Source organism: Sphaerodactylus townsendi, linkage group LG06 (genome assembly GCF_021028975.2).
Source record: "Sphaerodactylus townsendi isolate TG3544 linkage group LG06, MPM_Stown_v2.3, whole genome shotgun sequence".
Classification (NCBI taxonomy): Eukaryota; Metazoa; Chordata; class Lepidosauria; order Squamata; family Sphaerodactylidae; genus Sphaerodactylus; species Sphaerodactylus townsendi.
The window spans coordinates 65,244,196-65,264,281 of record NC_059430.1 but is presented as its reverse complement, the minus strand read 5'-3'; the positions used below and the strand labels follow the sequence as shown (position 1 = coordinate 65,264,281).

Genomic DNA, 20,086 nt, shown 5'->3' with positions numbered 1-20,086 from the left:
TTTCAGTATAATTTTCACTGCAGCACAGAGATATAAATAAGCCAAAAGTCAAAGTGGTATTCCAAAAACATGCATGCTCTGTAATTTCTTCCCAAGTAAACTTGTGAGGGTCCTTCCAATACGGTCTCCCACTTTCCTGGGGCCTGCAGTGTCCTCCCAGTGAAATCAACAAGAATAAGATGGATACGTATCACAGAACACTACCTGCAATAAGTGGCATTTTTGGGAAAAACCTTCCTCAGCATGTAGCCAGATTATACAGTCAGATTAATTGCAGGATTAAATTGTAGAATGAAGCTCTTACTATCTTGCTATGGCTGTGCTCTCATTCTCTTCTCTTCTACCCAATATAGAGCCATGTCACTTGCCACCTCCCCATTTTGTCCATCTGCCAGGAGGTTGGGACAATCATCTTGTTCACGCTACTGGTAGCCCAGAGGGGGACCATGAAACACAGGGTGTCAGCTGCAGCCCATGGGTTGCCTGCTAAATCCATGCATTGCATGACCATGCTTCCTGTGGACTGCCTTGGGTGCTGAGTCAGTGGAACTGATCCCATGAGCTCCGGCATGCTCCAGCTCCTAACCATCCTGCAGTTGTCTCATTCCATGTGCCCAGTCATGATTTTGTTCTCCTTTCCTGCGGCTCCATCAGGGGACACCCTCCCCTGTAATGAGATGGCACATACAAGGAAAAGAGTTGTGCCAAAGTGGCCAGGGTCTCCCCCAACTCAGGGTGGCTTGATTGTGGCAGTCATGTGTTCTTTGCTTTTGCCTTTCCCCCATGCAACGTGGCCTCCTCGGTTTACCCCCACCCCCCCTCCTGGACCCCCTTTGGCCTCAATGATACAATGGGGGCAACCATTCACCCATCTTGCTGTGCCCCCTTGTGGCCAACTACCAGGAAAAGCCAGGTGACAGCAGAAAAGGGAGCTCACCCATGATGGCATCTCACCTGTTTGTGGGCTTTCTGGTAACTGTTTCTGGCTGCTTGGCCATACAACCTACAAAATATATATTCTGAGAGAGGTTCAGTCACACAGGAAGTATAGACTTTGCCCTTCCGGGGGGGGGGGGGGATGTTGTATACTGGATCAGCCTCAAGAGTGCAAAGTTCCAGCCTTTTGTGCTAGAAATGAACCCAGTGTGCAAAGTGTCAGACTGATGGTGCAAAGAGTGCGTGCTCAAGGGTGCCTGGCATTCATCCTAAATCCACACATCTGGTGGTTGTCAGACAGCATCCCAGGCTGTGTGCCTTACCTGCTGGGAGCTGAAAATGTCCAGAAAGGTGTTTAGGAAGGGGAGAAGCCACACTATTTGGCTGTGGCAAGGGGACTGGGCTAGCGTCCGCCCCATTGACCAGCCATTTGGTTGGCTTCCATAGCTGACTATGGCCATAGAGGTGGGGCTGAAATAATGTTGGACCTTTTTAACAATCCAATATTGTAACTCTATGGGCTGGGCCATGGTTTTTGTTGACATAACTTGGCATTGGAAAAAGTGGGCATTACCAGCCAGTGGTGGGATTCAGCAGGTTTGCACCACTTCGGTAGAACTGGCTGTTAAAATGGTGCTTGTAAACAACCAGTTGTTAAATTATTTGAATCCCACTACCAGAACTGGCTGTAAAATTATTTCAATCTCACCACTGTTACCAGCCCAGTAGGGCTCAGGGAACCAGCTAACATCAGCCCCACACCTAAGAATACCTCCTCTGGTGCTAGTGCAAGCTGATACACCAGAAGTGCACTGCTTTAATGTGTTGTGTTTCCACACCACTCCCCAGTGCTGGTATATGCACCCCTGTAAATGCCCCTCACACTGGTAGAAGTGGTATTTATGTCAGGGTCATGCTCCCTCCACAGCATTTTCAGACTCCCCTTTCAGTTGCACTGTAAAGATATGAAATTGGTTTTCAAATCCTTGCTCAAGATAGTAAAAAAGCCAAGTTAGAAATTTTTTAAAATGTTGATAATTGTCCATTAATTTCATGCTGTATTTGAATGCTGCACTTTTTATGTAAATACCCCAGGGATTACAAAGGAAAGTCACAGTCCCATTCTGGCAAAATGAATGTGGAGAACACAGAATGGATGTTCCTTGCACGGTCAAACTGCATAAGCATACACAGCAACAACCATACATGATTGCCTTGATATAGCCCTTACCTGCTGTGTATACCATGGTTCCAAATCTATGTCACGCAGATTGTGCCTGAAAAGACACAAAAAGAACTAGGAACTCTTTCAACCTGCGTAAGTATACAAAAACTGGGTTTTCAGTATGCACACTGCTCCTTCTTCCTCTGCACAGAGGATCTGGCCAGAGGAACAAGCAGAAGTCCTTTCAGAAGAGGCATCTTTATACTGCTGAACTGGTCCTTGAGTGATTCATATAAACCAGTCTATTGATGCCTTTCCTGTTCCAAGTTTCACCTACCGCATATGATATTACATGTCTAAGACCTCTTGTTTAGGACACAGATATTTCATTTATCTTGGGAAGGCCTCCTCTCACATGGGCTGGGCTAGTAGAGTAGCCAGTTTGTAGCTACACTTCCAAACCCTGTGCACAATGGCTGGATGTTGACTGAAGTCAATTTTTTATCAGCAGAAGTATTCTCAATGGCAGGATTTTAATCATTATTATTTATGATGAAAATTCAACAAAATTATTTATTAAAATATATATCGTATACACGGTTTTTTCCTTGTGGCTCACAAAGTACAATAAATTCCTCTTCTCAAGAAAATGCCTACAGCTGACACTCCATTAAAAACCCTAGCAAATACAATGGAAAACCCTAGCAAATGCAATGAACTTGCAGCGTCTCCGAAGACTCCTGAAGGAAGTGCCTCCCTTCACCCCTTCAGGGAACCATTCCTTAGAGTGGAAGCTACAACAGAATAACCATGGGTTGTAGTAGATGCTATGCAGACTGTTAAATGGGGAAACAAATTGCAGACCATAAAATTCAAGGCCAAACTAATTATTTTTTAACAAATAATTATTTGTTTCCCCTCTCTCTCCTCCCTTCCATGCCACCCCTCCCTCCCCTTCCCTTGCAGGCCACCTGTCCCTTCCCTTACCCTCCCTCTGCTAGGGTGGGTGGGCCATGTCCAGATGCCGGGCCCCCTCCCTCCCCTCCCTTACATGTCACCCCTCCCTCCCTCCCCTCCCTTGCATGCCAATTTATCAAACACAAGGAAATACATAAAGAGCAGGAGAAAAATCATTTTCCAATTTCCAATTCCCAATTCCAAGAAATCGAACCAATTTAACTGAAAACCTTCCTATCTATACCATTTTTAAATGCTTATAATGTAAGACACAGGTGACTTTTTTCAATCCTCAAAATCAGAGATAAGCACATGCTGTAGCTGGCAGGTCCCTTGTTCAGTGGTCTGTAACAGAGTGACTCAATTACCTGCAATAATTACCGTTACTGACAATATATTTTCTCCAGTGATCTCTTAACAAGAGTCTAAGCTTCTTATCTTGTCAGTACAATCCTCACCACAATGTGCATGTTATATTCTTACACAGGTACTGATTAATCACAAATATTGATGAAAGCAGTGTAAATTCAGCTTTTAACTGTCCTTTTAGCAAATCACTTCCTATCATTTAGTTTATAATCTAATTAGTTATACTTTATTTTCAATTGAAATGTCATTGGGGTTATGAATACAACAGAAACAGATTCACAAGGGAAGGGAAAGGATCAAAGCATCCGGTTGAAGTGTTCATTTATAAGAAAAAAGTCCATTATGATCTGACTAAATATGAAATCACAGCTCACATATTGAAATGCGGTATAAACAAAATCAGTGCAAATTTTTTAAATGGATAAATAGGAGAATACTGGGGTTAAAACACAGCCACATCCATCCTCCTTTGAGATAAGCCATTTTTTCGCATGAAGTCACAATCAACTTATGGTGACCTCGCAGGGTTTTCAAGGCAAGCGATATTCAAATGTGGTTTGCCATTGCCTGAACCCACATAACAACCTTTGTATTCTTTGGTGGTCTCCAAATAATGACCAGGCCTGATCCTGGGACTTCCAACATCTGATGAGATCAAACTAGCCTGGCCTATCCTAGTCAGGATGGCATGGCCACAGCTAACTACTATAAAGAATTTCAGAATTGAATGTTATAAAAGCCCATGTGGAATAGTGGTTAGAGTAGTAGAACAGGAATAGGGTGTCATAAGTTCAAATGCTGTCCTCGGCTACATATCAGAATATGTGACCTTGGACTAGCTGCTTTCTCTCAGCTGGAGAATTAGACCCTTGATTTATCAAGATCAGTATTGTCTACTTTGACTGATAGTAGCTTTCCAAGGACTTAGGTGTTTCACATCAGTTACTAGTTTATCCTTTAAATGAATGACTGAAACTTAGACCTGTATGCAAAGCAGAGACTCTATGACTAAGCCAAAATCTCAGTGTACTCAGGGTACATTAGGTCATCACCTTCCATGTTTCAAGTGTCCAGTGCAGCAGAGGTTCTCAATGTCCTCTCACATCACAAAAGTCTTGATACCACTTCACACACCTAAGTGTCATCCAGGGTCATCCTAGAGCAGTGATGGTGAACCTTTTCAAGACTGAGTGCCCAAATTGCAACTCAAAACCCGCTTATTTATCGCCAAGTGTCAACACAGCAATTTAACCTGAATACTGAGGTTTTAGTTTAGAAAAATGGTTGGCTCCGAGGCATGCGTTACTCAGGAGCAAGCTTGGTGGTAGTCGGTGGCTTTGCTTTGAAGCAACCGTGCAACTCTTCCAATGGGTGAATCAGGACCCTAGCAGGGTTTACTGAGAAGCAAGCCCCATTGCCAACAACCAAGATTACTCCGAGGTAAAGGATCACGCTTTAGTTCTTCGCATGAAAATCAGTGGGGTTTAACTGTGCTTCACAGGGTTACCTACACTGCTTCCCCAAAACTAGGTCTTAGATTTAATGCTAATAATCGAGCCCAGCGGCCCAGGCCAGCCTAGATGTGGGGGGGCAACTCTGCGCGTGCCCACAGAGAGGGCTCTGAGTGCCACCTCTGGCACCCGTGCCATAGGTTCGCCACCACTGTCCTAGAGGGCACAACAGCCATGTTGGAGTAGACTTTGGTAGCAACCATAGTTATACTCTAAGGTACTTATGTTAAATGTGCACTTATGTTAAAAGTTACTATTTTATATGTATGGTGATTACTTTTGTATTCATCACGTAACAGTATGCTGGGGTTGCCAAATTTCTTTTCCTTTAATAGAGACTCAATGAAATATTATTTACCAGGTGATGTTGTTTACTTCCCTGCTACAATTAGCTTCAGCTGCCCATTTCAACTCAATATGTTTTCATTAAAGGTACAGGACTTTTTTCCCTCCACGTTGTTTGTTTTGAACTCATTCGTCTATATTCAAAAGTGAGAAGTACCAAACTTTTTTTAAAGAAGTGTTTTGACAGTTGTTATATATGTGTCCCCATTAATGTGGGAGTAATTGGTCCAAGAACACAAGCACTAAGAATGAGCTTTTCTTTTTACCGAATTGGCAGTCAAAAATATGAAACAAAAATCAAGTAAGAATAAGATTTAAAGGAATATTACATCACAGAAGTGTGAAATGTATATCCCCTCATGTCCTGAATATTCAGATGCAACCGAAGCACACTCTAAACATTATAAATTTCTTCTAGTATTTCTATGAAGTGTACAGTATTTTAAGAACAAGATCCTATTGTGGTTTTGCCTACCTAACAAGGGACAGAGTTGGTTTCTGCCAGCTTTCCACTAGCACAGGGATTAGCAACCTTTACCACTCAAAGAGCCATTTGGACCCGTTTTCCACGGCCCCAAAGATCTACCGAGCTGGAGAGGCGGCTCCGCATGGAGCCACCTCCAGTTTGGCCCCTCCACTCACCTTTCCTGAAGGGACACGCCCATGCTACCCTCTGACCTCCAGGCCATGCGGAGCCACAGTATAAGGCTGAAAGAGCCGAATGCGGCTCTGGAGCCGTGGGTTGCAGACCCCTGCACTAACAGAACAAGCTCCATCTCTACTTTCTCCTTCTACCAGAAGTACTCTTGCTATTAAGCTCATTCGATGATAAAGCCAATGTATCACAGCAAGATCAAATGAAGTACTCTGCAACCTCAAAAAGCTGCTGGTAGAAATCCTGGGACCCTTATAAAAAGAAAGTCACAATTATCAGAGCTACATGTGATAAGGAAACTGTACTGGGTGAGACTGCCCACCTCTACTCTTTTGTAGCTGAATGTTGGTGGACTACAACTGTACTTTCCAACCACTGCCACAAACAGGAGCACTTTTTTTGCTGTCAAGTCACATCTGACTTACAGCGATCCCTGGTGGGGGTTTCAAGGCAAGAGACTTTCAGAGGTAGCTTGCCATTGCCTGTATCTGATTAATTCATTTGATTTGATTTTTTTCTACCCCACTCTCCCCTGCCACAGTGGGCTTTAGAGTGGCTTACAACAATATAAAAACAATAAAATTTGCAATATACAATAACATCAGCAATGTATACTTTAAAATATATATCAAATCAGTGGTGCTTTAGCCAAACAAGAGTGGAACAGTCTCAGGATATTCCCTAAGACTGTAGCCTAAACATACATTTGCAACTCAACCAAGCAAGGGAGAGGGGGAAAGGGAGACCCGCCAACATGGAACATGACCATTGCTGTCATCAGCTGTAGGCCTGCTGAAGCAGCTACATCTTATAGGCTCTGCAGAATTGGTGTCTTTTGAAAGACTATTCCACCAGGCTAGGGTCAGATCAAAAAAGCACTGGCTCTAGCTGAGGACAGCCTGACACTTTTTGTGCCAAGGATCATCAGCAAATTGTTACTAGCAGAGTGTAATGCTCTCTAGGAGACATATTGGAAGAGGTGGTCTCACAGGTACACTGATCCCAGACTATGAAGGGCTTTAAATATGAAAACTAAAACCTTAAACCTGATCTGGTTCTCCACATGGAGCCAATGCAGCTGATAGAGAACAGGTTGAATATGTATCTTCCACAGTGTACCTGCAAGGACCTCTTCAGCTGCATTTGAACCGATTGGAGCTTCTGGATCAAGTTCAAAGGCTCTATTCATACAGCAAGTTATAATAAACTAGTCTGGAGATTATCATTGCACGTATTACTGTAGCGAGGTAAGAGTGAGACAAGGCACAAGTTGACTAAACTGGCAAAGTTGAAAAATGCCAGCCTTGGAACATTTATGACCTGGGCCTCCACAGAAAGGGAGGCATCTAGGATCACATCCAGGCTCTTGACAGATGTCTTAATTGTCAATTGCACACTGTCAAGATCTGGGAACTGGCACCCCATTCCTATATGCCCTCCCCCAGGACAGTCACAGAACATCCATCTTTGTTGAAATTAACTTCAGGTAGTTCTGCTTTGTTCATTCCATCATGGCCTCCAGACAAGTGGTTAATCATCTGGGGTGGTACTTGCTCAGCTGCTCATCAACAGCTACAGCTGGGTTTCATCAGCGTACTGGTGACAGCCCAACCCAAAACTTCAGACCAGCTGGGCCAAAGGACTACACTGGCTGCTTAAAGAACGGTTATTACAAATGAAACTTTGAATGGCATGGGAACGACGAAGGATGACGACGACGACTACTACCACTACTTCTTTGCATCAACTTGCATGTCAACTCCTGCTCTGTATGCCCTTCAAATTCTGAAGTCAGTGGAATATATACCAGGAACCCTTTTTTTCTAGTGATTGTGACTTGCTCTCTCCACAGAAATGCACCATGTGATTAATTTGTGATTGCTTCAGCATCAGGTGAAAACTTTGTTATTTGCCCATAACAGCACTGAGAGAAATCTCTCAGAGTAGAAAATGTTTTATATCACTGCAGTATCTATAATTTATGTGCTATTAACTACTAATCTACAGTCCGTGCTGTTTTTTTATCTACAGTCTTAGATTTTGTATTATATTTCACTATGTATAAACCTACTTTTTTGCAGGTACTGGTTTTATTGTTTAATTGATAATTAAGTAATTTTACTCATTACAATATATTGTTTTAATGGTAATTTAGCTTTATTGTAAGATTCCAAACAAGGTGTACAGAATTACGTAATAATTTTTTAAATTTATTATCTGTTTGCCTATTTCCTACAATCACTGAAGTCCCTGGATGGGACTTAATTTTTTTAAGCTAAATGCTCTAGGGTATTTGTGGGCACTCTGTCCCTTAAATGTATGTTACTCAATGAGATTTTATGTTCCTTAAGTGTATACACATATACAGTAGTTCATTTATAGCATCAAATAGAAAATATGTGCTTCATCAAGTAAGGAAAGTGATCATAGTAACTTGAATATGTCTTCCAGTTCTCTATTATTAACATGAAATGAAGATGTAACCAATGAAACGATTTTGAATTGGGATGTGAAGTAGCTGGCATTTTAGCATATGAAGTATTGCCAGAAATTCAGCTACATTACCAGGCAACTATTGACCTTTGCTGACATTTACAATAGTCATTAGCAGATGTCTAACTTAAGAATGGATCAATTAAATGTTGCATTGTTTTAAATTATCTGGATTTTTAGTATCAAGGTATTACATTTCATCTTATATTTGCTACAATTCAAAGGCATACTGTAATAACCGCAAGCAAAAAAAAATCACATTCAACAAATTAAAACAGATTTTACAACCAGTTCCTCAAATGCAGAACTAAGGACTTCATCATGCACCAACAGCTTCACCAAGAACCTCTCTTGCAAAACAAATTGGCTGTAACAGTGCTAACTGTGTATTGAAGTTTCTCATCCAAGCACATCACTGGCATCAATAATATGTTCAGCAGTGAACCATTTGTGGTTCTAAAAGGCACCATCAATATAAAAAGGAAAGCCTCAGGAAATCTTAAAAATGAGAAATCTTGCCTCCTCCTGAACAACAGTGACAGTATCAAGAACATCAGTTTTGAATTAATTCAACATTTATTTATGAAAACAAGTTTCATTCATGTCTTATAATTGTATCTTAGCATTTATTAAAACTATCATGGTTCTTGTTCATATAGAACTGTTGGTCTATCTCTCTTTAACTTAGGGAGAGAGCACTGGTTTCTATGGCTCTCAGACTTTCGCTATTGTGGTTAGATTGATAAGTTGGTTTATTTGGAAAGTGCTGGATTCATAGACATAAGCTTACATTACAACTGGCTATGGGAATGAACAACAGAACATTTGGGCTTCAGAACAGGCTGATTAATGGGGTAAAGGGGCAAAAGAGAGCAGATGCGTTAGCAAGACTAAGAAAGAAACAAGTCCTACTATAATTGGATAGCTGAATAACCAGCTGCTCACAGCTGGATTTGAAGTGGAGAAGTACAAGGAACTTATAAAGCATTGATTTTTTTAAAAAATGAAGCTTTGAATTTCATTTAAAAATGGAAGTATCAAACAAAACCATACTTCCTGTTTTCCACATCCAATTACAGAAGATTTAATGCACTTGTTTGTATGGGAGGTCTCCTCTGCTTTTTTGTAGCCTTGCATCGCAACAGCAAACACAGGATCTGGTTGTGCCTGTGTCATGTTCTCAGTTTGAACAACTATGTTTCTTTCATGCTATCACTTGCTTTAATAATCTGATGCTGGAGGTAAAAACCTTTGTAAGTAACATTTTTGCAAATGTCACTTCAATGCACTCTGCAAGACATAAGGTCAAAAACACTTGAATACTCTGGAATGGAATTATCGTTCCTCTCCAGTAAACATTGTAAACAAAGGTTCTTTAGTATTTGTAAACGCTCTCAATTCTCATTAAGCAAATAGCAACATAAGTACTTTTAAACTTCTTTTATAATGTAATCTTGCCACAGCCACAACAGATTGTTGTTAACTATAACTTATATGGAAAAAAATAATTTAAGGTTCAGAGCTGTGTTCACATTTAAGTTTAGGAACTTTTAATGACTTCTAGCAAATAAACATTTCAAGACTTGTGTTATTTTCACTTTAAATCATGTATTCAAATTGCCTTGTAATTGCTTCTAGGCAATTTACAGGAAACGTCTAAGATTCAGCTATGTTATAAACCCAGTTAACAAAGTATTTATTTGTTTGTTTATTTGTGGAACTCAAGGTGGCTTACAATATAAAGATACAGACTGTATAGACAGGATATAATCACCATACCTCCTCAGGGGTCCAATACACTCCCATGTGAATATACATGTAGCTGTGTTGAGCTAGACAGGCACCAAGTAAGGAATTCTGAGGAGGACAGGTTGCTCAGACCTTCTCTATACAAGACTCCTCAGCAGAGGCGTAGCAAGGGGGACAAGCATTCGGTGCACTGGTGTGTCCTCCGCCCTGTCCTGCCACGCCATGCTATGCCCCACCACGCCTCAGAGGGGGTGCACTCGGTGCATCACGGGGGGCCCCCGCCCCCTTGGAGCTATGCCTCTGCTCCTTAGCATAGAGTTCTCTCCATATCTATACCTAATTTAAGGTCAAATCTCAGTTTACCTTTTGTATTTTGAGAACAGATTTCCAAACAGAAAATATATGTGTCTGCTGTCAAGCCTGAAAAGCAAGTACATGCAACCTTTTGGAGTGTGAACCCTTTATAACAGAACCAATGTGGTGCAGGGATTAGAGCTCTGGACTAAGACTGGAAGAAACCTAGGTTAACATTTCCACTCTACCACTGGGTGATGTTGGGCTCAATCACTCTTTTACAAGATTGTTGCAATAATAAAATTGAGACAGAAAAGGAAGAGGAAGAAAATCACATATGCAGCCGTAAGTTCCTTGGAGGAAGGTATAGGATGTGAACTGATAGATAAAATACTTGGAAGCAGTGACCAGAAAACCACAGGAACCTTCACTTCCAAATATTTTCAGAGGCATGACGTTTGAGTCAAGAGAAGAATGCACTTGTAGACCTAAATGTACAAAATGCAAACTCAGGCTCCAAGCCAAAGAGCTCCAGCTAGGGAGAGTGGTTCTGTTAACAGAGCTGCTCATTTGATGACTCTGGCCTTCTGAAGTATACATCATTATCTTCAGAGTACCCTCCTATAACACATTTATATAAAACAATATTCCAGACCACACAGTACCATAATGAGTTTAAGGTGCTCTTCTTTCATTTGGCCTAACAATTTCAAGTAGATACGGCAGTCCAAAGATAATAGACTTTATTTAAGTGACCTACTAAAGCTATCATGCCTGACATTTTCACTCAACATTTTTACAGTCCTGGAAAGACTGAAAAACATTATAAAAGAATAGAAGAACTCTGTTAACAGAGTCTCTCAGTATTTCTATTTGTAAGCCCAGCAGAGATTGAGTTTTTATACTTAAGTTGCACACAGTAATCCACATTTCCTATCATTGTAATAATATCCATAGCACATTCTGTGGTATGAAATTACTAATGTTTTTTCTAAATCAGACAGAATGTTACACTATGAACTCACTACTATATCATTCATGTATGAAGAAACTATGTATATAAGAGGCGTGAACAATTTTTTCCATTATTTTTTTGAGTTTGGATTTCAAAAAAGCTGAAAAAAGCAACACCCCATTATCAGTATGGGCAGTTTTCCTAGCTTTTTTTGGTTCCTTCAATTTTTTTTAAAGGCAGTGTGGCTGAAGCAGCCTGAAAAATGCTGGAGAAAGTCTACATTTTGGGGGAATCTGCTTTTTGCTTACCTTGAATTACTGCCATTTTTTCAGTGGAAACAACCCCCCAAAAAAGTGAAACTGTTTTTTCTGTTTTATTTTCGGTTCAGCTTTATCCAGATGCACAATCCTAATACACATCTAACACCACACTATAGTATGCACACACGCACTGCTTCCTATATTTATTGTGATTTAATTTGCTATATCATTAATATTTCTCTCCTATCATAAAAGCACAGTGAGATACCAATGTGGAATTGATTTGCAATAAATTTAGTGTATTTAAAATAAAACTTTTAAAAGACAATATAACATAGAATTCACAAAATATGGTAAGCGACCCAGTTTTGCATACTTATTCAAAAGAATAAGACAAAGTCATGGAGATTTATCAATGCATTAGTTACAATAATGAAATGCTCAGAAGCAGTGTGCCTCTGACTACTTGATACTGATTATAAATAAATAACCTCCACCTTTGTGCCCGGATATGAATCTTCATTAACTATTTTGGCACACCTGGTGGAACTTGACCAGATCTGGCAATACAATTCTACATTCTTATTGACTTCTGACTGCTGGAGGCACAGCAGTACAATACCAATGCCAAATTACACAGCTACTGTGCAAATGAATACCTTGCTGCTTTACAATCCTCTTTGTACCCTCCTGCATTTGGTAGCAGATGTATGTATGCTTTCTGATCACAAGCTAAGACTCAGAAAGCATAGAATTTTCCAGTGATTTCCCTATTGTTACTGTGAATCCCAACCATCACGTGAGGTTGCCTTGGAACAAACATTATGGAAAAGTACATATGCCTCATGTCTTCTCATCAACTTGCCATGAATTTCAGAATCAGTCTTCCCCATGAAGTAGAAAAAATCGTATATGGTGGTTAATGTCAAAAACTGGAGATGGAAACTGCTACTTGAGTATGAATGCTAACACGTCTACAGAAAGCAAAGACTGAGGAAAGAATGTTTTTTTAAAAAGAGCTTATCTCTGGAAAAAGCTTTGAAGGACTTACCCAAGTTCATCCAAAAAGCCTTATCCTGTCAGTCCCCATATTTACAGCCACTATGAAGTCCTTTAAAAAAGGTACTTTACTGCTACCATCACTACATTATTTGCTTTGCTAGCCAGAACAAATGTCCAAATTTCTCCATCTCAGTACAAATGTCCAAATTTCTCTCTCTCTTTAAGAAAGGATAGTATCTGCACTGAATAATTATGTTCTCTGGAGTTTCAAGGACTGTGGACTTGCTCAACCTCCATAGAGAATCCTACAATAATTCTGTATTGTGTTTCTATGAAAAAATATTTTATCATGCTAACTTCCACCAGTATTACTCTTTATAAACACAACACAGATTTATGAAGAACAGAGCATTAGTATGTTTATGATAATACTGAACAAGAATGTGTCTGAAACACTTCCATACTACGCTTCAAGGAAAAAGCTGAATATAGTCTGAATGTATATGCTATAAACCAGTTATACAACAGGGTATCCCCACAAGTCATGTTTTGTATTCTAATTATCCACTTCAGGTACAAAATCAAAAGCATTTATTACCATATTGTGTTAAAACTCAGTACGGAGCTCTTTTGATAACTGTCTTTTTCTTCTTCTTCTTGTTTGTAGGTTTTTAAGTTTTAATAATAAAAACTTTAAGATAAAAACACATGTACTACTACAGCAAGTTTAGTTTTGACTCTTATTCTTCATAAATGATATGATACATATATCAATTGCAGTGTATCCCCCAAGAAGCTACATACAGTACTTTTAACTGTTCATCTTTCTTGCTTCCTTCATTGCATATTGTATGAACTAATAAAGAAGTATTTTGAAAACAGTGAAATTACAGACAGTTCTTTTCACTGGCAAACTGCTGTTGTAATCTTACCTGTACATGAGTAGTCATCAATCCTGATGTAACCTGTTTTGCAGATGCACATGAATGATCCTGGCGTGTTTACACACATGGTATTCTCTCGACAATAATGCCTTCCTTCAGCGCACTCATCAATATCTGTGGACAGAGCAGTGAAGCCAATTGAACAAACACTGCTGGGTTTCCTTAGTCTCCTGTTATTGGTACAGATTAGAAAGTGCTCTGCATTCAAGAGCATATATTCTGCCTTGTTTGACCAAGTTTCTGCAGGCCAAATCACCATGTACCATGTAAGTAAAAAGAAGCCGCTTTCCTCATCTATTCCTTGGATGTATTTCATCCATGGAGATAAGAAAGAGAAATCATATCTATCTACCTACAATCAGTAACAAAGCAATCTCAAATCAGTGGGTTTAGATGGTGTAACTCTGCTTATATTTGCATTGTAATACATTAATGAGTGGCACCATGATAAAATTTAGTATATAGCAATTACTTTTAGTATATAGCAATTACTTTTGATTGATTAGTGGACTAATCAATCAAAGCTTCATTTGATTAATGTATGAGGCCAAATGTTAATTACTTGGAATATGGATTGACAATAAATTTTGAGGGGGCCTTTTATATTATTGTGTTGAAATTGAACTGAATGAATGGCTGCTTCTATACATACTAGCATTGTTCTTCAAATACAAACATTCATTTTTCTTGATATTTATACAAGGCATTGTGTGCCTTTTTCATGACTTTTCCCTGTACTCTAGGAATCTCTGCTTAATTTTCCTACTTCTTTTGTTGTCTGTATTATCCTTTATGACTTTGGAAAATGTCTTTGGCAGGCCTCTTTTCTTGGTGACTGGGGTCGTGGGTAGCATTGAGGAGTGGGGTCTCCATGCGGCATAAAATTGAATGTGGAGTGCAGCAGTGGGGCATTCTCTCTCCGATGCTATTCAACGTCTATATGTGACCCCTTGGCCAGCTGGTATGGAGCTTTGGACTTGGGTGTCATCAATATGCAGATGACACCGACCTCATTCTCACAATGGAAGGTCGGCCAGCCTCTGCCCCTGAAGCTCTTCAGCACTGTCTAGAAGCCATAGCAGGTGGGTTGAGAATGAGCAGGCTAAAGCTGAATCCAGTGAAGTCAGAGGTTCTTGGCTGGGTCAGGAGGAGAGACCTACAGATTTTCAGCTGCCAATGCTAAATGGTGTGGAGTTATATCTGCCTGCATCGCTAAAGAGTCTGGGCATGACCTTGGATTCCAACCTTTCACTGGAGGCTCAGGTCACTAGAACACCCCAGGCTGCCTTTTTTCATCTGAGACAGGCACAGCAGCTGGCTCTGTATCTGTCCAAACCTGATCTAGTCACTGTAATCCATGCAACGGTCACTTTGAGAATAAACTACTGTAACTAGCTCTACACAGGCCTACCTTTGTCTTTGATCCGAGAGACATCTGGCTGGCTTTGAAATCAGCAAGGGCTTTTTCGGCCCTGGCTCCGGCCTAGTGAAATATATTACCAGCTGAGGTTAGAACCCTGCAGGATCTATCTTCGTTCCACAGGGCTTGTAAAACTTGGTTGTTCCACCAGGCCTTCTCCAGCCAGCCAGCCAGCCCAACAGCTCCTCTCAGCCTCCAGAATGGGGGGGAGGGAGGAGGAGTGGGGACAAGACAGTCAGATTCAAGTCGCCATCTGTTCTTTTTATAAACTGTTCATTAATTTGTTTGGCATTTTGTAGGCATTTTATAGGTAACGTTTTAATGTTATATTTGGATGTTTTATTGTATTTTTAACTGATTCATATTTTTTTAACTATTGTAACCCATCCTGAGCCCTCTGGGATAGGGCAGGATAAAAATATGAAAAATAAATGAACAAATCCTTTTCAGTTTTGCTACATTTTAGTCATTTTTCCATCCCTTTAATAACCTCATATTGCACCACCCCCCATACTGTTCTTTTCCCTGGAAGTTTTTTTTTCATTTGCATTTTAACAAATATGTGTGCTGCTTTAGTGGTACAAAAGAAAAAAATATCTTCAAGGAGCAGCAGTGGCCTAGTGGTTAAGAGCAGGGGCATTCTAATCTGGAGGAACCAGGTTTGAATCCCCTACTCTGCCACTTGAGCTGTGGAGGTTTATCTGGGGAATTCTGTTTAGGCTGTGCACTCCCACACACGCCAGCTGGATGATCTTGGGCTAGTCACAGCTTTTCGGAGCTCTCTCAGCCCCACCTACCTCACAGGGTGTTTGTTGTGAGGGGGGAAGGGCAAGGAGATCGTAAGCCCCTTTGAGTCTCCTACAGGAGAGAAAGGGGGGATATAAAGATTGTGTTAGGTTGTGTTGGGTATTGCACTGGGCTTGAGGCTAGAAAAGAAAGTTGCAATGTGGGAAGGACAACTATATACATCCATCAGCTTTAAGAAACACATCTTTACCCGCATGTATTTATTTCACTAGTAAATACAACTTGACCTAATTTTTGAAGATATGATAGAAGTACAGTACAGATAAAAATGTTCTCATTAAGATAATGCTGCATAGCATCCAACTATGTGTGAAATGGTGTTTTTACCTACTAATGCTGTTTATTCTGCCAGACATATGTATGTCGATGTAAATAATATAACTCCATATAGCCACATGATTCCTGATCTCAGCCTGGCATTAGCACCACAGTTCATCAGCGTTCAAACTACATAATCTAGCTCAGATATTCCCTAATTTTTTGAGTCATGGAGCACTTTTCAGGAAATAAATATGTCACAGAGCACTATCGTCACTATTATGCCAAAGGCATGTTTGTGCATTCTTGGCTGTTTTTATCTAACCGTATTTTTCAAGTCATTTTGATACACAAAAAAGTATCAGTGGTACTAATAAGAGATGTCTAGCATTCTGTTTCATAGAGTGCCCACAGAAACACTTCCCAGAGACTTTCAACCAAGGTACAAAGGTAAAAATCTACCAGTTACTACCCCCAGCTCCAGTATTCAGATTGTCACCACAGAGTCACCATAGATTATTGACCTTTCCTACATGAATTTTTCCAATTCCACTTCAGTGACAGCCAAATTAGCAGCCAACTTAACATTGAGTGATAATTAATTCTACAAGTTAATCAGTAAGTGAATGAAGAGGTACTTTTCTTTTGTCTCTCCTGAATCTACTGTCTATTACTTTCATTGGGCACCCATGAAGTCATAATTTTATAAACCTTCTCATGTGGCCCCTTAGAAGTCTTTTTCTGTCAGCTAAGAAACCCACATTCCTTTGCTTGTCTTCAAAGTAAAATTTCTCCAATTACTTAACAATTTTGATTATTTTTTCTGTATGATTTCCAGGGCTACAACATCATGTCTGAGATACAATGACCAGGGTTTTGCACAGTATTCCAAATAAATAATTAAATTAATGACATAGATCAACCGATTTAATTAAACTAGTTAAACTCATAACATTGTCTCAAATCTTTATTTGTGGTTCTGGGGTAAATGGATCAGGTTGCCTAATATACAAACTAGTATTCTTTCCATATTATTTTAAAGTAAAAAATGCCAAGAAGTTTGATAACAGTATTTTAAATAGTGGACAAATTTATCATTTGATCTATCCTTTTTCTTTAAATTACAAATATTTCTGAATAGAAATATTTGCTTGCTATCTAAGCAGACTGCTAAAAATATTCTCTATTTCAATTTTATTTAAATTAAAATGTAAAAGAAAACCTTTACACAATTTTTCTCTCATTCTTTCAAGGTTCACAGTTTAACAATATGATTGCACTAGTAGGGTATTTATTGCAAACCTAAAAAATTCTTTTCTAAAAGCAATTGCTAATTTTAGCGCTATTTGTACATTTTCTTTCAGTTAATACAGTTGCTATTAAAACTGATCCATAAAGTCGAAGTTCTGAAATTTAAATCCTATTGCTTACTTTTAAATTTATAATTTTTGATAGAAATCCTTAAGGCCTTAATTAAAAGGAATAATAGCTCAGAAACTATATTAAAATAGCCTAATGTATGAATTTTAACTTATCTGAGATCTGATTAATAAAAAACACACTCAGTAATTAATATGACTTCTAAATCAAGAACTCAGTTGTATTAACTTACTAGTTTGACACAGATTAGATTTTTTAAAAATAAAAACTCTTAATATGAAAGATAATTATTTCAGTTGATTAATATGCTTTAAATTAAATTCCCTGCTTTTAATGAGTACATCATTTGACAAGCTGTGAATTAATATTTCATGCAGTAATCCACACTAGTTTTTAAATGGGTGATACTTTTTTTAAATGAAAGATTTCTGTACCTTCACAGTATGCATTGTCCTCTCGAAGGGCTCGGAAACCATCTCGGCAGCTACAGACAGCCCTATCATTGAGGTTCCTGCAGAATGAATTCTCAAGGCACTTGTGTCCTTCAGAGCAAAAGTTGTGGCCTAGGAATAAGAGATTGATGCTTTTAAAAACGACCAAAATCTTAACATTCAGAAGCCTATTAGGTCAATAGGAAGGTGCTCACTGAGCTGAGTAAACCTCAGCTCAGTTTACTGAGTGGGAGTTGCTCTGTCCAATATACCCATTCATATTTTTTTGGTCATGTAACCCTTTCAAATTTATACCTTTTCATTATGATGTTAAGAATTCAGCATCAATAATATGCTTGGTGAATGCACAGTTGATTTCTTCCACAAAAGTAGTTTACCGTCCCTTCAATTTACAACTGATTAGGGGTTGGGATCATCAAAACACTTGCACTTTTGTCCTGATCAGAACCAATTCATTATTTGTAAAGGCCTGATAGTAGAGGGAAAAATGGTTTGATGGCCACTGTTATCATCATGTAGTTGCTAGGAGAAATATATAAATTTCATTTCTGCTTTTAATTAATAGTTCCAACTTTTATTAAGTGTTTTTGTAATGCTCAGTACTAAATAGTAACTTAACATTTGGGTGCTGTGTGGTTTCCGGGCTGTATGGCCGTGTTCTAGCAGCATTCTCTCCTGACGTTTCGCCTGCATCTGTGGCTGGCATCTTCAGAGGAAGTGATCCCGGCCGTGAAAGCCTTCGACAATACAAGTAACTTAACAGTTCCATTTAACGTTCAGTTGATAGAGACTATGACATAATTCATGTAACATCTATAAATAATGTCATAAAGTATTGTCGAAGGCTTTCACGGCCGGAATCACTTGGGTGCTGTGTGGTTTCCGGGCTGTATGGCCGTGTTCTAGCAGCATTCTCTCCTGACGTTTCGCCTGCATCTGTGGCTGGCATCTTCAGAGGATCTGATGTTGGGAAAGCAAGTGGAGTATATATCTGTTGGAGTGTCAGGGTGGGTGGAGAAACCTTGTCTGTGAGTAACAAAGAAGGCAACCAGGTCAATAGTTGAGGGCATCTGAATAGAAGTATGAGTAATAATGAAGACTATAGCATGGGCGTAACACTGGAGATAGCAAGGTCACTGGTGGGAGCATCTGAATAGAGGTATCCTGGCCTTTGTTTCTTTTGTCTATGGTCATCCTGTGTTTGTGTGGAGCTGGTTAGACACTGTCTTGACTCTAGTATTTTTCAACACTGGCAGCCAAGTTCTGTTCATGTATGAACAAAGAAACAAAGGCCAGGATACCTCTATTCAGATGCTCCCACCAGTGACCTTGCTATCTCCAGTGTTACGCCCATGCTATAGTCTTCTTTGTTACTCATACTTCTATTCAGATGCCCTCAACTATTGACCTGGTTGCCTTCTTTGTTACTCACAGACAAGGTTTCTACACCCACCCTGACACTCCAACAGATATATACTCCACTTGCTTTCCCAACATCAGATCCTCTGAAGATGCCAGCCACAGATGCAGGCGAAACGTCAGGAGAGAATGCTGCTAGAACACGGCCATACAGCCCGGAAACCACACAGCACCCAAATGTCATAAAGTTTTGTAATTGTGTATATAGTTCTTAAGAGGTAACTGTGAACATTGTTCCTGAAAGACTGGCAGGAGCAGCAACAGTATATGTTATGTGAAGCAGAGTATCAGAATGCTTCTTAACATAAAGTTTGTGCTTGTTCTTATTAATTGAACAGTTATTTTATGTCCTCAACAATTCTGCTGAAACCCAGAATAATGGTTTCAGGGGTAATACTCATGTTAGTTGCCCTTAGTTATCAAAAACACATTTAACTGAATGTGCATTGATGTGAGCCTGATGGAGGCACAGTTTGTAAAAATTCTAAGAGCCAGGGAAACAGGCTACATCTCAGCAAAAGAAATGTCATGCAGTCTAACATAGAAATTCCTCTGAAATTCACTACTGATTTAGGCAGTTTTTAACAGATTGTTGTTCCTCCAATCTATTTACATAAATTCTTATGCGTGTTCCTAGATTAATACCAAAATAGTTCACTCGTGGGCCCAGAAGCTGCAGGGCCTTCCCAACTGAATGGCAGATGGAGGAACGGCT

At 39.6% G+C, this 20,086-nt stretch overlaps 1 protein-coding gene across 1 annotated transcript in view; it reads right to left on the bottom strand.

The window, feature by feature from the left end:
• The window catches only part of NELL2 (neural EGFL like 2), a 137,892-nt gene that overhangs the window by 59,635 nt on the left and 58,171 nt on the right, over window positions 1-20,086 (bottom strand). Inside the window, exons 12-13 of the mRNA XM_048500307.1 lie at window positions 17,935-18,063; window positions 13,624-13,749 (exon numbers count right to left, since the gene is read on the bottom strand). Of these exons, the coding sequence (XP_048356264.1) occupies window positions 13,624-13,749; window positions 17,935-18,063 (255 nt within the window). The remainder of the gene's footprint in view (window positions 1-13,623; window positions 13,750-17,934; window positions 18,064-20,086) is intronic.